The sequence below is a fragment of the Protopterus annectens genome, chromosome 11.part0 (assembly GCF_019279795.1).
Source record: "Protopterus annectens isolate FY-2018-M chromosome 11.part0, PAN1.0, whole genome shotgun sequence".
NCBI classification, from domain to species: domain Eukaryota; kingdom Metazoa; phylum Chordata; order Ceratodontiformes; family Protopteridae; genus Protopterus; species Protopterus annectens.
Genome location: NC_056745.1, coordinates 7,040,474 through 7,055,722, shown reverse-complemented (window position 1 = coordinate 7,055,722; position 15,249 = coordinate 7,040,474). Strand labels below are relative to the sequence as shown.

The following is a 15,249-nucleotide window of genomic DNA, read 5'->3' as shown; positions in this document are numbered from 1 at the left end:
TGGCCTTGGATGATTTTATGAGGGATCGTAGTTTCTTGCTAATAATGATCAGTGATGCCTTTCCTTTTTGGGATTTTGCTCTATCATGTAGTAGTTACCTCCTTCTGTTGTAGAGCTTATTTATGGCCAAGGACCACCAGACTGGTTTCCTCTTTTTGGAGGAGTGAGTCTTGGTTTTGCTTGGGATGGCTCGATCCATGCATCCCTGCAGATGTTCATATAATGCACTGGTAAAGGATTCTGTGGATTGGATAGCATTATCCTGTAGCAAAGGGGCTTTGTAACTTTCCACTTCAGTCTTGAGAAGTGTGAAGTTTGCTTTTGAAAAGTTGTGAGTCTTGGTTTTGCTTGGGATGGCTCGATCCATGCATCCCTGCAGATGCTCATATAATGCACTGGTAAAGGATTCTGTGGATTGGATAGCATTATCCTGTAGCAAAGGGGCTTTGTAACTTTCCACTTCAGTCTTGAGAAGTGTGAAGTTTGCTTTTGAAAAGTTTTTCACAGTGGTTTCCTTGACTGGGGGTGGGGTCGGGATGTGGATGTCCAGTGTTATGATCGGATCTTCCCAGCGAGGGGGTTTACCTCTGGTATGGAACACTGATCCCCCATGTTGGTGATGATCAGGTCCAGCATGTTGTCACCTCTAGTGGGCGTGGTGACCAGCTGTTCCAGGGCGTTTGAGTTTATAAACTCCAGGAAGCATTGGGCAAAGGAGCTTGTACTTGAGTAATTCTCCCAGTCAATGTTTGGGTAGTTGAAATCTCCTAATATCATGGTGTTTGGTAGGACCTTTATATTTTCCAGTGTTCTCAGAAATGCTGAGCGAGGGTCCTGAGACAAGGTAGGTGATCTGTAGCGGGCTACGATCTAATAAGCAGCTTTGCCCACTTTTAGTTGCATTTGTATGGTCTCTGAGGCCTAGTGCTGTGCCATTAACCTGGAGGTGTGGGTATCCTTTATGAAAATGGATACACCCCCTCCTTTTGTATTTCGGTCCGGGTTTTAGGGCCGAAGTTCGGAGAGATTGGGATTTCTTTAAGTGGAGCATGTCCAACAGCTCTGTGTTTGACATAGCTTTGTATGTTAGTCAGAGATCACCTCCGAGTAGGCGATATGCGACAGAGTAAAGCTGGAGTGTTTTGAGACTGTCTGTGTAGGGCATGTATTTGAGGCCAATAATCCTCTTTATGAGGTATTTCTGCAGGCTTTCCAGTTGTTGCAGATGTCTTGTGAGGTACACACCAAAAGGGGCGTTGTACTCTATAATGGATCTAATGAGGGACGAGTAGAGGGGAACAATGACTTCTTTTTCTGCATGAGACACCTTTTGTGATGAGGTGTGCCATGTAGAAGGATTTCCTGACTAATGCGGTGATGTGATTATCAAAGGAGACTACTGACCACCTGTGTCCCAAGGTCATCACACTTTCAGTGTTAAGTATACTACCGCCTATATTGTAGTTCATGGGTACAGAGTTTTTACCAAAGGGGATGACAATGCACTTTTTGGCACTGAGCTTGAGGCCATGGCTTTGACACCAGGCATCTGTCTCAGTGAGGCCCTTTTGCAGAATGTCCACATTGTTAGTAGTTTCGATTATGACTCCTAGTTTGGCTAATTAAGCTCCCAGATGACTGCAAAGACCTTCTGTGTTTGGTATCTACTTCCCTGAAGTACAGGCTAACAGGACAGGACTGAAGCCTGTGGTACTCCACTTGTTACTGGTCTGAAGTCGGACTTGGAGTCTGCTACTTTCACAGTGTGGGTTCTGTCAGTGAGCCAGTTGGCAACCCATCTTGTGACATAGGGATTTATACCTAGTTTAGGGAGTTTATCTACAATTCCAGAGTGGGGGATGGTGTTGAAAGCCATGGCAAGATCTAGATAGGCTGTGTGAACCACCTTATCCTTGTCTACGGTTTTGGTGACTGCTTCGAAGAAGTCTATCAGGTTTAGGAGACATGATCTGCCTTTTACAAACCCAAAATGGTTGTGGTCCAGAGTTTGGAGATTACCAATGTCTTTGTTTACAAGTTCCATGAGGATACATTCCATTGCCTTGCAGACCAGGCCCATCAGGCTAATGGGGCACTAGTTCCCGGGGTCCGTGGTGGCTCCCCCCTTGTGTAGTGGGATAACCGTCGCTGTGCACCATTCAGCAGGCACAAAGCCTGAGGTGAGGCTATGACTGAACATGGTACTTAGGTGTGGTGACAGTTTGTTCTGTAGTTCGTGTAGAAGGCAGCCTGGGATGTTATCTGGTCCCATGAATGCTGTGTTCCTGGCTTTGGAGAGTGGTTTTTACCTGTGCAGCCGTGATAACAACTTTGTATTCTTCCGGTATAGAGATGGGCTCTTTCATGGGTGAGATGGGGGTAAAGTTAGCACTGATCCTATCTGCCAAGATATTGGCAATATGAGTTGGGTCTATATATTTAGTGCCATTGTGCTGTAACTCGGAGCAGATCTGAGTGTTGCCACTGTGATTCTTGACATAGCTATAGAATGCTTTGTGGTCATCTTTAGTATCAGTGGCGATTTTGTTTTCGTAACTAGCTTTGGTAGATTTTATCAGGGATCGCTGCTTCTTGCTGAGGCTGAGCAGGGAGCTCCTCCACACATGGGTTTTACCCTCTTTTGCAACAGTTTCTTCCTTCTGTTGTGCAGTTTGGTTTATGGCAGGGGACCACCAGACTGGCTTCCTTTTCTTGGAGGATAGCGTCTTGGTTCTGTTTGGGATAGCACGATCCATGCACTCATGTAAGTGCTTATAAAGTGCAATTGTGTAGGATTCAGTAGTCGTAACTGTACTGTCCATCTGCATGGTTGTCCTGAAGTTCACCTTAAGAATCATGAAGTTGTCTTTGGAGATATTTTTTAACATGCTTTCCTTAATGGGGAGGGGGGGGCAGAATGTGGATATGTAGGGCAATTAGCTTATGGTTGGATCGGACCAATGAGGCGTTGACTTCAGGTGTGGAACACCGGTCACTCAGGACAAACTAAATTCCTATAACCAAAACACAAATAACCACACAACGTTAGCTAAATTTTTTTTATTTATTTTTTTTTATTTTTACATTTGTTGACCGGGCTAGTCTAGCTGGATACATGTCCATTTTCAGTAGAGGCCCGGGGAGTTAAGCTCCAAACATAGTAAAAATTACAAAATACAATGTTTAAAACATGACTAAGTTCACAGGGAGATGGGCTCCAACATAGAAAATTACAAGATACAACACTTAAAATGAACTAAATTCAACTGCATAAAAGAAATAATAGTGTTTGTAATGCAAAATAAAAATTGTGTCTAAGAAGAAGAATGGTAACAGAGTGTTTGCATAGGTTTAAGTTACAATGCGTCTAAGAAGAATGGTAGTATAGAGTGTTTGCATAGGTTTAAGTTACAATGTGTCTAAGAATGGTAGTACAGAGTGTTTGCATAGGTTTAAGTTACAATGCGTCTAAGAAGAATGGTAGTATAGAGTGTTTGCATAGGTTTAAGTTACAATGTGTCTAAGAATGGTAGTACAGAGTGTTTGCATAGGTTTAAGTTACAATGTGTCTAAGAAGAATGGTAGTATAGAGTGTTTGCATAGGTTTAAGTTACAATGTGTCTAAGAATGGTAGTATAGAGTGTTTGCATAGGTTTAAGTTACAATGTGTCTAAGAATGGTAGTACAGAGTGTTTGCATAGGTTTAAGTTACAATGTGTCTAAGAATGGTAGTATAGAGTGTTTGCATAGGTTTAAGTTACAATGTGTCTATGAATGGTAGTATAGAGTGTTTGCATAGGTTTAAGTTACAATGTGTTTAAGAATAATGGTAGTACAGAGTGTTTGCATAGGTTTAAGTTACAATGTGTCTAAGAATGGTAGTATAGAGTGTTTGCATAGGTTTAAGTTACAATGTGTCTAAGAAGAAGAATGGAAGTATAGAGTGTTTGCATAGGTTTAAGTTACAATGTGTCTAAGAATGGTAGTACAGAGTGTTTGCATAGATTTAAGTTACAATGCGTCTAAGAAGAATGGTAGTATAGAGTGTTTGCATAGGTTTAAGTTACAATGTGTCTAAGAATGGTAGTACAGAGTGTTTGCATAGATTTAAGTTACAATGTGTCTAAGAATGGTAGTATAGAGTGTTTGCATAGGTTTAAGTTACAATGTGTCTAAGAATGGTAGTATAGAGTGTTTGCATAGGTTTAAGTTACAATGTGTCTAAGAATGGTAGTACATAGTGTTTGTATAGGTTTAAGTTACAATGTGTCTAAGAAGAATGGTAGTATAGAGTGTTTGTATAGGTTTAAGTTACAGTGTGTCTAAGAAGAATGGTAGTAGAGTGTTTGCATAGGTTTAAGTTACAATGTGTCCAAGAATGGTAGTACAGAGTGTTTGTATAGGTTTAAGTTACAATGTGTCTAAGAAGAATGGTAGTATAGAGTGTTTGCATAGGTTTAAGTTACAATGTGTCTAAGAATGGTAGTACAGAGTGTTTGCATAGGTTTAAGTTACAATGTGTCCAAGAATGGTAGTATAGAGTGTTTGTATAGGTTTAAGTTACAATGTGTCTAAGAAGAATGGTAACAGAGTGTTTGTATAGGTTTAAGTTACAATGTGTCTAAGAATGGTAGTATAGAGTGTTTGCATAGGTTTAAGTTACAATGTGTCTAAGAATGGTAGTACAGAGTGTTTGCATAGATTTAAGTTACAATGTGTCTAAGAATGGTAGTATAGAGTGTTTGCATAGGTTTAAGTTACAATGTGTCTAAGAATGGTAGTACAGAGTGTTTGCATAGGTTTAAGTTACAATGTGTCCAAGAAGAATGGTAGTATAGAGCGTTTGCACAGGTTTAAGTTACAATGTTTCTAAGAAGAATGGTAGTATAGAGTGTTTGCATAGGTTTAAGTTACAATGTAACAGGTACACTTAAGGTTCTAATGAAGTCATTTGTAAGTCATAGAAGGAAAAAAGTGAAAAAGGCAGTAAAAGAAATATGCAAGGGCTAGAAAAAAAGATAGGTTCTACAGATTAAAAAATAAGGGGAAAAGTATGGTTCAGTCAGGTTTAGAACAGGGACAAAGCCAATGAGTTTTTAAGACGTTCTTTGAGGTGTTTCTTAAAGAGAGAAGTAGATGCGAGAGATGGGAGTGTCCTAGGAAGCTTGTTCCAGATTTTGCCTACAACATTGGTAAAAAGCGAGTCCCCAGCTTTATTATTAGATTTGATATTGAAAATTAGTAACTTATTTGCTGAACAAAGTCTTGCAAGATTTTTATATTTGGAGATCAGGCTGGAGAGGATTGGGGTATGATTTGGGCGATAAAGAATTTTTTGTATAATCACCAGTTGATTATACAGCAGATGGTTATGTAGTTCTAACCATCAGAGTTGTTTAAGGTTGTGACAGTGGTGGGTTCTAAAAGGGGTACCAGTGGCAAATTGTGCTATATTGTTGTAACCAGTTTCAAGCTTGCTTAGATAGATTGGTGTATAAAGCAGAAGCACAGAATAATAGGGTAGAAGTGAGGTGAGTCTGGGCCATAGTGGTTCTGGCTAGAGGTGTGAGGTAGGGTTTGATTCTATACAGGGGGTCTAGTTTTTTATTGGTGGTTTGTATAGCACTGTTGATATGATCATAATAGCTGAGGTTATTATCTATAGTGATGCCCAGGAGACGTGTGGTAGTATCAGGGGGAAATAGTAGTTCCATTGTTAGAGGTAATTGTGAAGTGGATCACTGGAGACTTTTGGGTAGGAGCAAAAAGCAACAATTCTGTTTTTGGGGGGTTTAGGAGAAGGCAATGGGCAGTAAACCAGTTTTCAACAGTGTTAAATACTGTTTGAGTAAGCGTCTGAAGAGAGATTGATGATTTAAAAGTACAGATTAAAGTAGAGTCATCGGCATATTGTATGCAGGTGGCTTGAGGAAAAGTAGTATTGAGATCATCAATAAAAATGGAAAATAGAAGAGGGCCTAGGATAGAGCCTTGAGGGACTCCAGTGTTTACACGGAGGGGTGTGGAGAGATTGTTGTCCCAGAGCACTGCTCAACGTCTATTTTCTAGATAGGTACATCCTAAGTATTGTTTGTGGGTCAAGAGATTGTGCTTTTAGTGCACTGATCAGTAAGTTGTGGTTAACCATATCAAAGGCTTTTGATAAGTCAATGAATAATGCGGAAGATAGAGAGTTGTTATTCTGATTCCTGTTTATGCAGTCAGTAAAAGTTAGCAGGGTGGTAGTTGTACTATGAAAGAGCCTAAAGCCGTGTTGGCAGTTGGCTAGTAAGTTATTGTGGAGCAGGTGTTGAAGTAGTTGATGGTGAATACATTTTTCCATTATTTTGGCTAGTGGGGAGAGTAAAGCAATTGGTCGGAAATTGGAGATGATAGTGCATTTGCCTCCTTTATGTAAAGGGGATAATGTGGGAGACTTTCCATATGAATGGGATGTTACCTTCTATGATTGTTCGGTTTAGAAGGATGGATATGGGATATTCTATGACTTTGGAAGCTATTGGAAGATATTCTGCTGGCAGATGGTCAGCAGAAGGGGTACATGGTTTGAGTTTTTGAAGGAGTTTGCAGATATAAGATGTTGGTACAGGTTGTATATGGAAGGAGGGCACTGGACTGCTGATGTTTCATAAGGGGCTGGGGGAGATGGGCGGTATTGTCTTTGCAAGGGCTTGAATAGTTTCAGTGAAGTAATTTCTAAAGGCACCAGCTATTTGCAAGGGATTATTATGAGGAATTGAAGATGGGGCAGGGGTTTTGGTATGACCAGATTGGAGAAGTTTGTTAATGCCTGACCAGAACTTTTGGGGGTTATTAGCATGAGATGGTTGAAATAATAGTTTTTTTTGTCTAAGATAATGTCCTTTTTGGTTGCATTTCTTAGCTGTTTAAACAATAGGTGGTCTGCAGAGCTGTTCTCCATTTGGCCCATATTTTTGGTTGCATTTCTTAGCTGTTTAAACAATAGGTGGTCTGCAGAGCTCTTAAAGGTTCTCCATTTGGCCCATATTTTGTTTCATAGAAACATTTTTTCCTTGGTTTGTTGTGTGAGCCATGGAGCTGTTTTGGTCCTAGGTTGGGAGGAGCGAAGGGGGGCATGGAGATCTAGGATTTGTAGGAATTTTGTATTAAAGTAGGAAACTGCTTCATCCAGTTTGAGTTGCTTCAGAGGTGACCAGTTACAGGCCTTACTTTCATTTTGAAAGCTTTCTGTTTGAAAGTGTTTTTTTGAACAAAATGTTATAAAAGTGTTATTAGTAGGACTAGGAGTCTTTTTCTTTGTTATATAGGTTAGAACATGGTCGCTAATGTCATCTGGAAGCGTTCCTGGTATACAGGTTTCAGGATGACTATTTACAAGAATCCAGTTGAGGGTGGCTTCTTTATTACTAGGTTTGTGGATTCTTGTGGGGGTGTTTATTATTTGGGTGAAACCATAAAGATTAATGTGGGTGTTGGGATTGGGGGAGCTACAGGTAGTCCAGTCAATGTTAAAATCACCTAGTACAATTGTTTCTTGAGGTAGCAGAGTGGAAAGGCTACTAAGAATGTTTTCAAGAGTGTTAATATTTCTGGGAGGAATGTAGGTACAAATTATATAAATAGATTTAGATTTGTTAAGTTGGAGTTTGATGGTAAGGGTTTCTGCATTGGTATTAGAGGGTAGTAGCACATTATAGGATGAAACTTGAAGTTCAGATTTATACAAGATGGCTACACCACCACCCTTTTTGGAAGTGCGGTCACATCTAAGGATGTTATATCCAGGTGGGGTTATTTCTAGGTCATGAGTAAAGGGTTTCAACCAAGTTTCTATAAGGCAAAGGATTTCAAATGCATGCACTTGTAAAAGGGCATGCAGTCGGCTAAGTTTGTTGTTAATGCTACAGATATTGAGTTGAGCTATTCTGACAGTTACCTAATTGTATGGAGGTAGAAACACCATTAGGAGTTTGTTTTTTTGTGGGATAATACAAGTTTGTGGATTTGGGCCAGGATTAGGATGAGTATCTCCATGTAATAGAAGATTAAAGGGATGTTTACTTAAAGTCTTTATGCTTTTAAAGTATTTGGGTAAGTTTATCTTGCAGGAGAACTAAGTAACATGGAAGATCTATGAAACTTTGGGAGTAGGTAAACTGAAGTAGAGGTTATATTGCTATAGGAGAGGGAGCTATGATGTGTGATTGGTAGAGTTTGTTGGTGGGGAGGTTCATTATTAAGTAGAGAGAAGTGTTCGTAGAAGGTTAGGGTATAGGGTAAAGCAAAGAATATTAATGAAGACGTAATAAGAAGATAGTTTTTGAGGTTAGAGTTATGTAGGAAGGTCATTTGAGATAGTAGGGGTGTGAGGTAATATAAAATGTTAGATAAAATAAAATGTTGGATAAAGTATGTATGAGCTAAGGTTCCTTGGAATAGGGTGGAGATGATTAAGGAGAAAGTTAGCTAAGGGAGGAGTCGATAAGTAGCAGTCTAAGGTGATAAGGTAATTAAGTGGGTAATTACATGGGTGTGGCACGGGATGTTTAAGTCTAACAGCACTGGGGTGTGTGGGAATTGGGGGTAGGGTAGGGGAGCGGAGTGAGCCCGTAGGGTGAACGGAGCGGGCCAGAGCAAGTAGTGGAGGATTCAGCAGAGACAATCAGTGAACAGTAGAAACCTAGGGAGAGGCAGTGGAACAGGTAAGTAGCTTCTAGTAGAGCAGGCAGGTAGAGGATGAGAAGAGTACAGACTAGGAGCAGATAGAGAGTAGTAAGAGCTGAAACTAGCAATATTTGGGGAGTGAGTGAGGGCACAAAGGCTAGAATACACCGCCACCTAGTGGGCAGAATTAAAAGTACAGCAGGTAACCAGGAAAAGACAAGTAGGTAGGAAAGGATAATTTAGCAGCAAGGAGACTATCAGGAGTGTTTAGTCAGGGAGAGGAGCCTGGCTGCTGGCTTTCCTGACTCAGTGGCTAAGTTAGTTTACAAAACATTTAATTACAAGACAAATACAATGGGTTTGCTTTCAATAAGGGTCAATGGAGAAACATACTTTGTAATTTCTGTACAAAACAGGAGAAAGCACGGGGCAGCAGAAACAAAAAATGGTCCAATTTGGTGAGGCTTGAAGTGGATCAGAGGGTCCTTTACTCAACCAAAACCTCCAACACCCTGCCAAGTTACCAGATTCTATAGGAACTCGCCAAAGAAGAGGTTAACCAAGGAACTAAAATCCATCTACAAAGTTATAGACAAAATACGGACAACTTGAAAGCAATGCCCAACTAGAGAAAACCAAGAACTACCTCATAAGCCTCAGAGCCTAGCTAAAATGCAACATGGTGACACAAGGATAACCTCCTTACACCACTCAATGGTCCACTTACAACAGCCTCAGGAAGATTTGGAGCCTAGTTAATAACATAACAGGAAAATCCTCCGCCAGGGACCCACTACACAACAACTCCATTCCACCATCTTCTGGAGTCCTTACCTCTGAAACAACTTTTTAGAATTCTCGTATCTCAAAAATCTATTTGCGACAACCACTACCCTTCTGCAACAACAGATATTCTCTTTAATTCACCTCCATTTTACATCAAAATGATAACCAAAAAGAACAGGGCTAAAATACTAAATTTCACCTTAGATGGCCCCAGGAAGTGATGGTATCCACTCCTGATTTATTCAGATATGTAAAGGCCATTAGCTAATCCCACTCACACTTCTTCAGCACTTAAAACTGCCCAAACCTTGCTTCAGTCAGTGAGGTCAGATCACTATTAATCCTCTCAACACTTTGTGAAATACTACAAAAACTTGTGTACAATGCCTCAATATGGACAAAATCCTTCCTCCCTACTAACATGGTTTCTGGCAGACCAAAGCACAATGACCACAATCTGTACACTTACTGATGACACGATCCAAAATATGGAGAAGGGGCAGTTACAGGAGCCAACTTTGACTGAACCAAGGCTTTTGACACTACCACACCCTGCTAATAATTTCCCACAGATTCTGGGATTAGCCCACAAGTTTCTCAGTGCTTTGCCAATTTCCTTTCCAACAGGTCCTTTGCCATTCAGTTTGGATCTCTCTCTACTACTCCCCTACTCAACAATGGACTCCCTTAAGGATCCACACTTCTTCCCAATCCTTTTCTCTCTCTAAATCATCCAACTTCCTACATCTTTATCAGTCTTGCTAACACTCCTTTATGCAGACAATATAGTCATTTATAAATATGGTCCCTCAACCTCCCCGATCTCAAACTTCCTTCAAAAATAATGACTGGCCTGCACAACATAAACTTTTTGTTTTCTACAGAAAACCAAATCCACATTGTTTGGTATACCTCAAAGGCTCACAAAATTCCCCGCCATTTACAGCATCACACTAAACTGTACTCATCCTGTTGAAAAAGTCACATCATACAAGTACTTTTTATGCTTTGATATACTGCTGATAGCAGCAGAGGTCTACGTTATCAAAGGCAACATAAACAAATTGCTATTCTCCTTCCATAAAAACTTCACACTTATTACCGCACAGTAGGACAGCTATTAGCAAAGGGATCCTTTCCACAACTGGAACGCATGGAAAAGTGTGGGATTTTTAGCACAGAAGAGCAGCCCATTTACCCCAGACTTTGTGATTTGCATGTTACATTGAAAGACGATAAAAGTAAAGCCAAATACAAATGTTTAACTAAAAGATGACTGAAACAGTCCAGAAGTATAATGTAGGTAACAGCCCCCAATTATATGGTACTTCATCCATGTTTTCAAGGGTACACAAAGCAATTTTTAAAGCAGCTCTCCCTAAAAAAACTCTCCCCAGTGGCATGTCACAAAAACACTATCTACGTTTACCCCTGTTTAATGTCTTCACTGCGGGCATTACCCAGTGGCAAAATCACTTATTCGTGTTTGCTAATGGCACCAACATAAACAGTCTGTTTTTTTTATTTTTGTTTTTTTTTTTTATTTTTCTTGTGTTTTTTTTTTCCTGCAACTTCAATTATACCAGTTCATGATTTGAAGCTGAATAGGTGGCTTCAGGAAAGACACCAAACATTCTAATATTAAAAGATCTACCCTGAGCTTTTGTAATCCTAAAATCAACAACCCCACTTTACCCATTTCTGCATGGGGTCGGGGTGTCCTGTTAACTGTCGCCATCTATCCGGATATAATGCCACACTACTGCCTACTTCAGCAGTGTTGCAGGTCTTCCCCTCACACAATCTATCCACTTCTTTGCTGAATGCCCCCATTTCCTCTTGCCTTCTTCCCATCAGCACCAAATCTTCTTCAGCAAACTGTTTCCATTACCTCTAGCTTCCTCAAGTGCTCTGCCTTTACCGCCCAGGTTTCTGTAACCTACAGTAGTACTGGTAGCACCAGTGTTTTGACCTCCTCATTCAAGACTTCCCTTCTCCTTAACCTCCCCTCAAATACACGAAGCTGTTAATCTGTTCCACTACTTTCCCTTCTCTCTTAATTCTCAGTTACTTATTTCCCCCTATTTGCTGCCATTACCACCATCTTATCTCTACTCAGTTTCATCCCACATGTCTTCAGTTTTGGATTCAATTCTCCTATCCCTGCTGAAGTTATTTCTCAGAGAGTCTCCCTGTAATACCATATCGTCTACATACACCAACTTTGTTGATCTGTTCCCTCTGACCTATTTGGTAATGTAGTCCATCAGCAGTATAAACAGTTGGCTCACAGCGATGTGCACCCACTCCCACTGGGAACCGCTCTGTCAGCCCAAACACTGTTCGTACACAAGTCATTAGGCCCTTGTACATAGCTACCACTGATTCTACCAATGCTTCTGGGACTTCAAGCCATCACAGGACTGCCCAAATCAGCTTTCTTAGGATCCCGTCATGTTTTCTCCAAGTCTAAGAATGCCTATTTGGACTCTTCATCTCTAGCTTCTTCTCAACTAGCTGTCTCACTGAGAACATTAGGTTAGCTGTGCTGCATCCTGATCTGAATTGCTAATCTCCCATCTTACTTTGCACTACTCTGCATATGCATTTATCAATAACTCCAAACCAAAAAACACTGTGACCAAAAAATCAGGTTCGGTTACAATAAAGGCGGTCTTCCAGAATAAATTGTTCGTTTTAGCAATAATCACATCCGATTGTTTTATTTTTGGAACTATTTATTGGCAACAATGGACAATAGTAAAAAATATATATTTAGTGCTTTCGTCTCCCACCGTTCCTTTTATATAAAAAACATTAATGCCAACTAAATAACAATGAACAACAATGAAAAATCATTGGCTGGCCATATAAATTAGGACTCCTCCTAAAAAACAAAATATTAAATTATTAAAGGTACATACTCCCCTTATCAATGTTTAAGAGGAAGAAATGTTTATATAATATAAAATAGACATTACAACACATTAGGACATCAGACCTGAAGGAATTCGTTATAGGTTTGATACAGAGGTTGACGTGCTTCCGACAATGTTGTAATGTTCATTTTATATAAACATTTCTTCCTCTTAAAACATTGATAAGGGGAGTATGTACCTTTAATAATTTTTAGTCTGAAAAAGGTCCATAGAGATCACTACTTTACACCGGAAAACACAATCATGCGTTGCACATAAAACAGTTTTGCTGAAAACAGAAAGAACTGGTTTCCAGTTTTTAATTTACTTTATTTGTTTTCTGTGGAAAAGGACTGATTTCCATGGAACATTTTCAGACTGAGCCAAGGAGCGGTGTCTAGTTATAACACCAAATAAAATAATTCCTACGTAAATGAAGTACAGTTACAAAATAAAAAGAAATGCGGCGAAATTGAAGTGTATTAACCCACCACCGAGTTCGCACAGGAATGGGCGTGCCCGTCGTGCTACAAATAAACATCATATTAATTATGAAATATTAAACAAAAATAGTTTAAAACAAAGTTACTCAGTCGACAACATACACCACACCAACACGTACAATTTAAAAAAAATCAAACATCAGGGAGGTTTAACGGTACTGACATCGGAGATGTGAATTATATAACATTTACTAAACTGTGCGTCTGTCAAACCACTTAAACTTTGCCCCAACCAATAACTACTGTTAACTTACCTCCAGCTTCATGCTTCTATTTGTCACTCTAAAGCCACAGACTGTATTAGTTATGAATACAAACACCACTTGCAGAAATCCAGCAATTAGACCACGACAGAAATAAGCAGAGCTGCGAAAATGGACTTTTTGCTAACTTCCCCACACACACGCACGAAACAGTTTCTGTACACCCAACCGCAACTTCCTGTGCATCACCGAATTGTCTCCGGTAACACTATGCAAATATTGTTATTAATATGCATGTTTAGAGCAGGACTGAAGGTGGGGAGGAGGGAAGAGGAGGGCTCAAATTACCAAGCCATGGGTTCAGGACGTACTGTTTGATGAGGTGTGCTGCAGTTTGACAGCACGGCTCTACTGCTGTCTGCTGTTGAAGGAATCAACTTTACCTGGAAATATAAACATGGTATTGTTGCATGCAGTATAGCTTATAGCAAAGTACTGGATTATCATAATTTCTCTTCTGTTTTATGTTCATATCCCATTGCATTAACAAACTATTGTAGAATAAAATACTGACTCTTTTTAGGAGGTGGACCTTATGAAATAGTGTTTTTCATATCTAGTCCGGATTACATTTTCCTTTAGTTCTTTTTTCTTTACTAGTGAGTGCCCGAAAACATGATCTCTGCAACAAAATGATATTTGTGTTCCAGGTGTCTTTTTGCTAATTCAAAGGCATCACAGTTAATCATTCATCAGCTAACAATGATGTCCTGACAGATTGTTAGAATTATAATAGTGAAGGGAATGGGACATGTGCACTCCTAAAGAGTGTCAGGGATGGAGATATTCAGAAAGATTTTCACAGCACTAAATAATGGTATTATGAAACATGAACACACAAATGGAATGCATGAGGCGGCCTTCTCTATTATTTTAATTTATGAGTACCACAGGCTCATTTTATGATTCTGCATAAGTGTACACCTGTCGAGCATAGCGCTTAGTCCTTTAACCCCATATTTACTTTGCCTTTTACATCATAGCATTAGACAAATAAGTAAACTGAAAATCACGCAATATGTCTAAGTATTTTAACAAAACTGTCTTTCTGCTTCTAAAGTTTATTGTTCGTGAAATAATACTCTCACTTAACTGGAATGTAGAAGTACATTGATAATCCACAGCAGGGGAGCAGTCAGGTTTGTCCAGTTGGTACTATAAGGAGAAGTGCCACCCGTGTCATGTTACTCCACCTAGACATAGTGACAGCACTTTCCTCAGATCTCAGCAAAAGCTATAACAACTTTCTGTGCATGCTTATAAAGGACTGATTGTCAGAAAAGTTAAAGAAATAACTACTGCATTGTTTGCTGCTGTATACACAAGGTATTGCAATCTCCTGTGCACACCTCTGAGAAGGCCTGGTTTTACATAAGGTGGGATCCAAGGTAAAGGCATACAGTAAGCATGTGTCAAACTCCAATCTCAGGAATGGGGGCGACCACATTCTCAAAAGCTCTAAGAGGCCAGAAGTTAAATGATGTAATTTATGTTTATTTATGAAAGATACCAAGTTGTTAACTTTTTCGAGAGTGTGTGTGTGTGTGTGTGTGTGTGTGTGTGTGTGTGTGTGTGTGTGTGTGTGTGTGTGTGTGTGTGTGTGTGTGTTACTGCTGCCAAGAAGAGTTACATGTGTCCAGCAATATTCTGTGTCTCCACAGAAAAATCAGTGTTTTCACACATGCAGTCATACTGCTCCTGACAAACCAGGTCTATAGTAAGGACCTTGCTTTTTCACATACATACTCATATGGACGCTGTCCCTGATAAGCCAGGTTTGTTATTAGATGCACAAAATTACACACGCACACACACAATGCACACTTATCTACAGGATGTTTGGTTTTTGGAGAATGAGAGCAGCTGGATAAACAGATATACATATTAAAACAGATTACAGAAAAAGTATGTGGCATAAAAGAAATAAATAGGACATCTCACTGTGCAGCTAAACTAATCACAGTTAAAGTGTTATTACAAAAACATAGAGTAGGAGAGGACAGGAGGGGAAATTAAACTGCCATTATAGACATAACTAAAAGAAAACACTAGAAAGAAATTAAGACAAGAATTATATGGAAAAGGGAGCAGATGATCACAAATACTTAGAAA

General features: G+C 39.7%; 1 protein-coding gene across 1 annotated transcript in view; it reads right to left on the bottom strand.

Moving 5' to 3' along the window:
* LOC122815968 (zinc finger protein 705F-like) overlaps positions 1-13,322 on the bottom strand; it is a 230,604-nt gene extending 217,282 nt beyond the window's left edge. Inside the window, exon 1 of the mRNA XM_044088852.1 lies at positions 13,129-13,322. Coding sequence (XP_043944787.1) covers positions 13,129-13,140 — 12 coding nt within the window. The 5' untranslated portion in view covers positions 13,141-13,322. The remainder of the gene's footprint in view (positions 1-13,128) is intronic.
* Between the last annotated feature and the right edge of the window lie 1,927 nt (positions 13,323-15,249).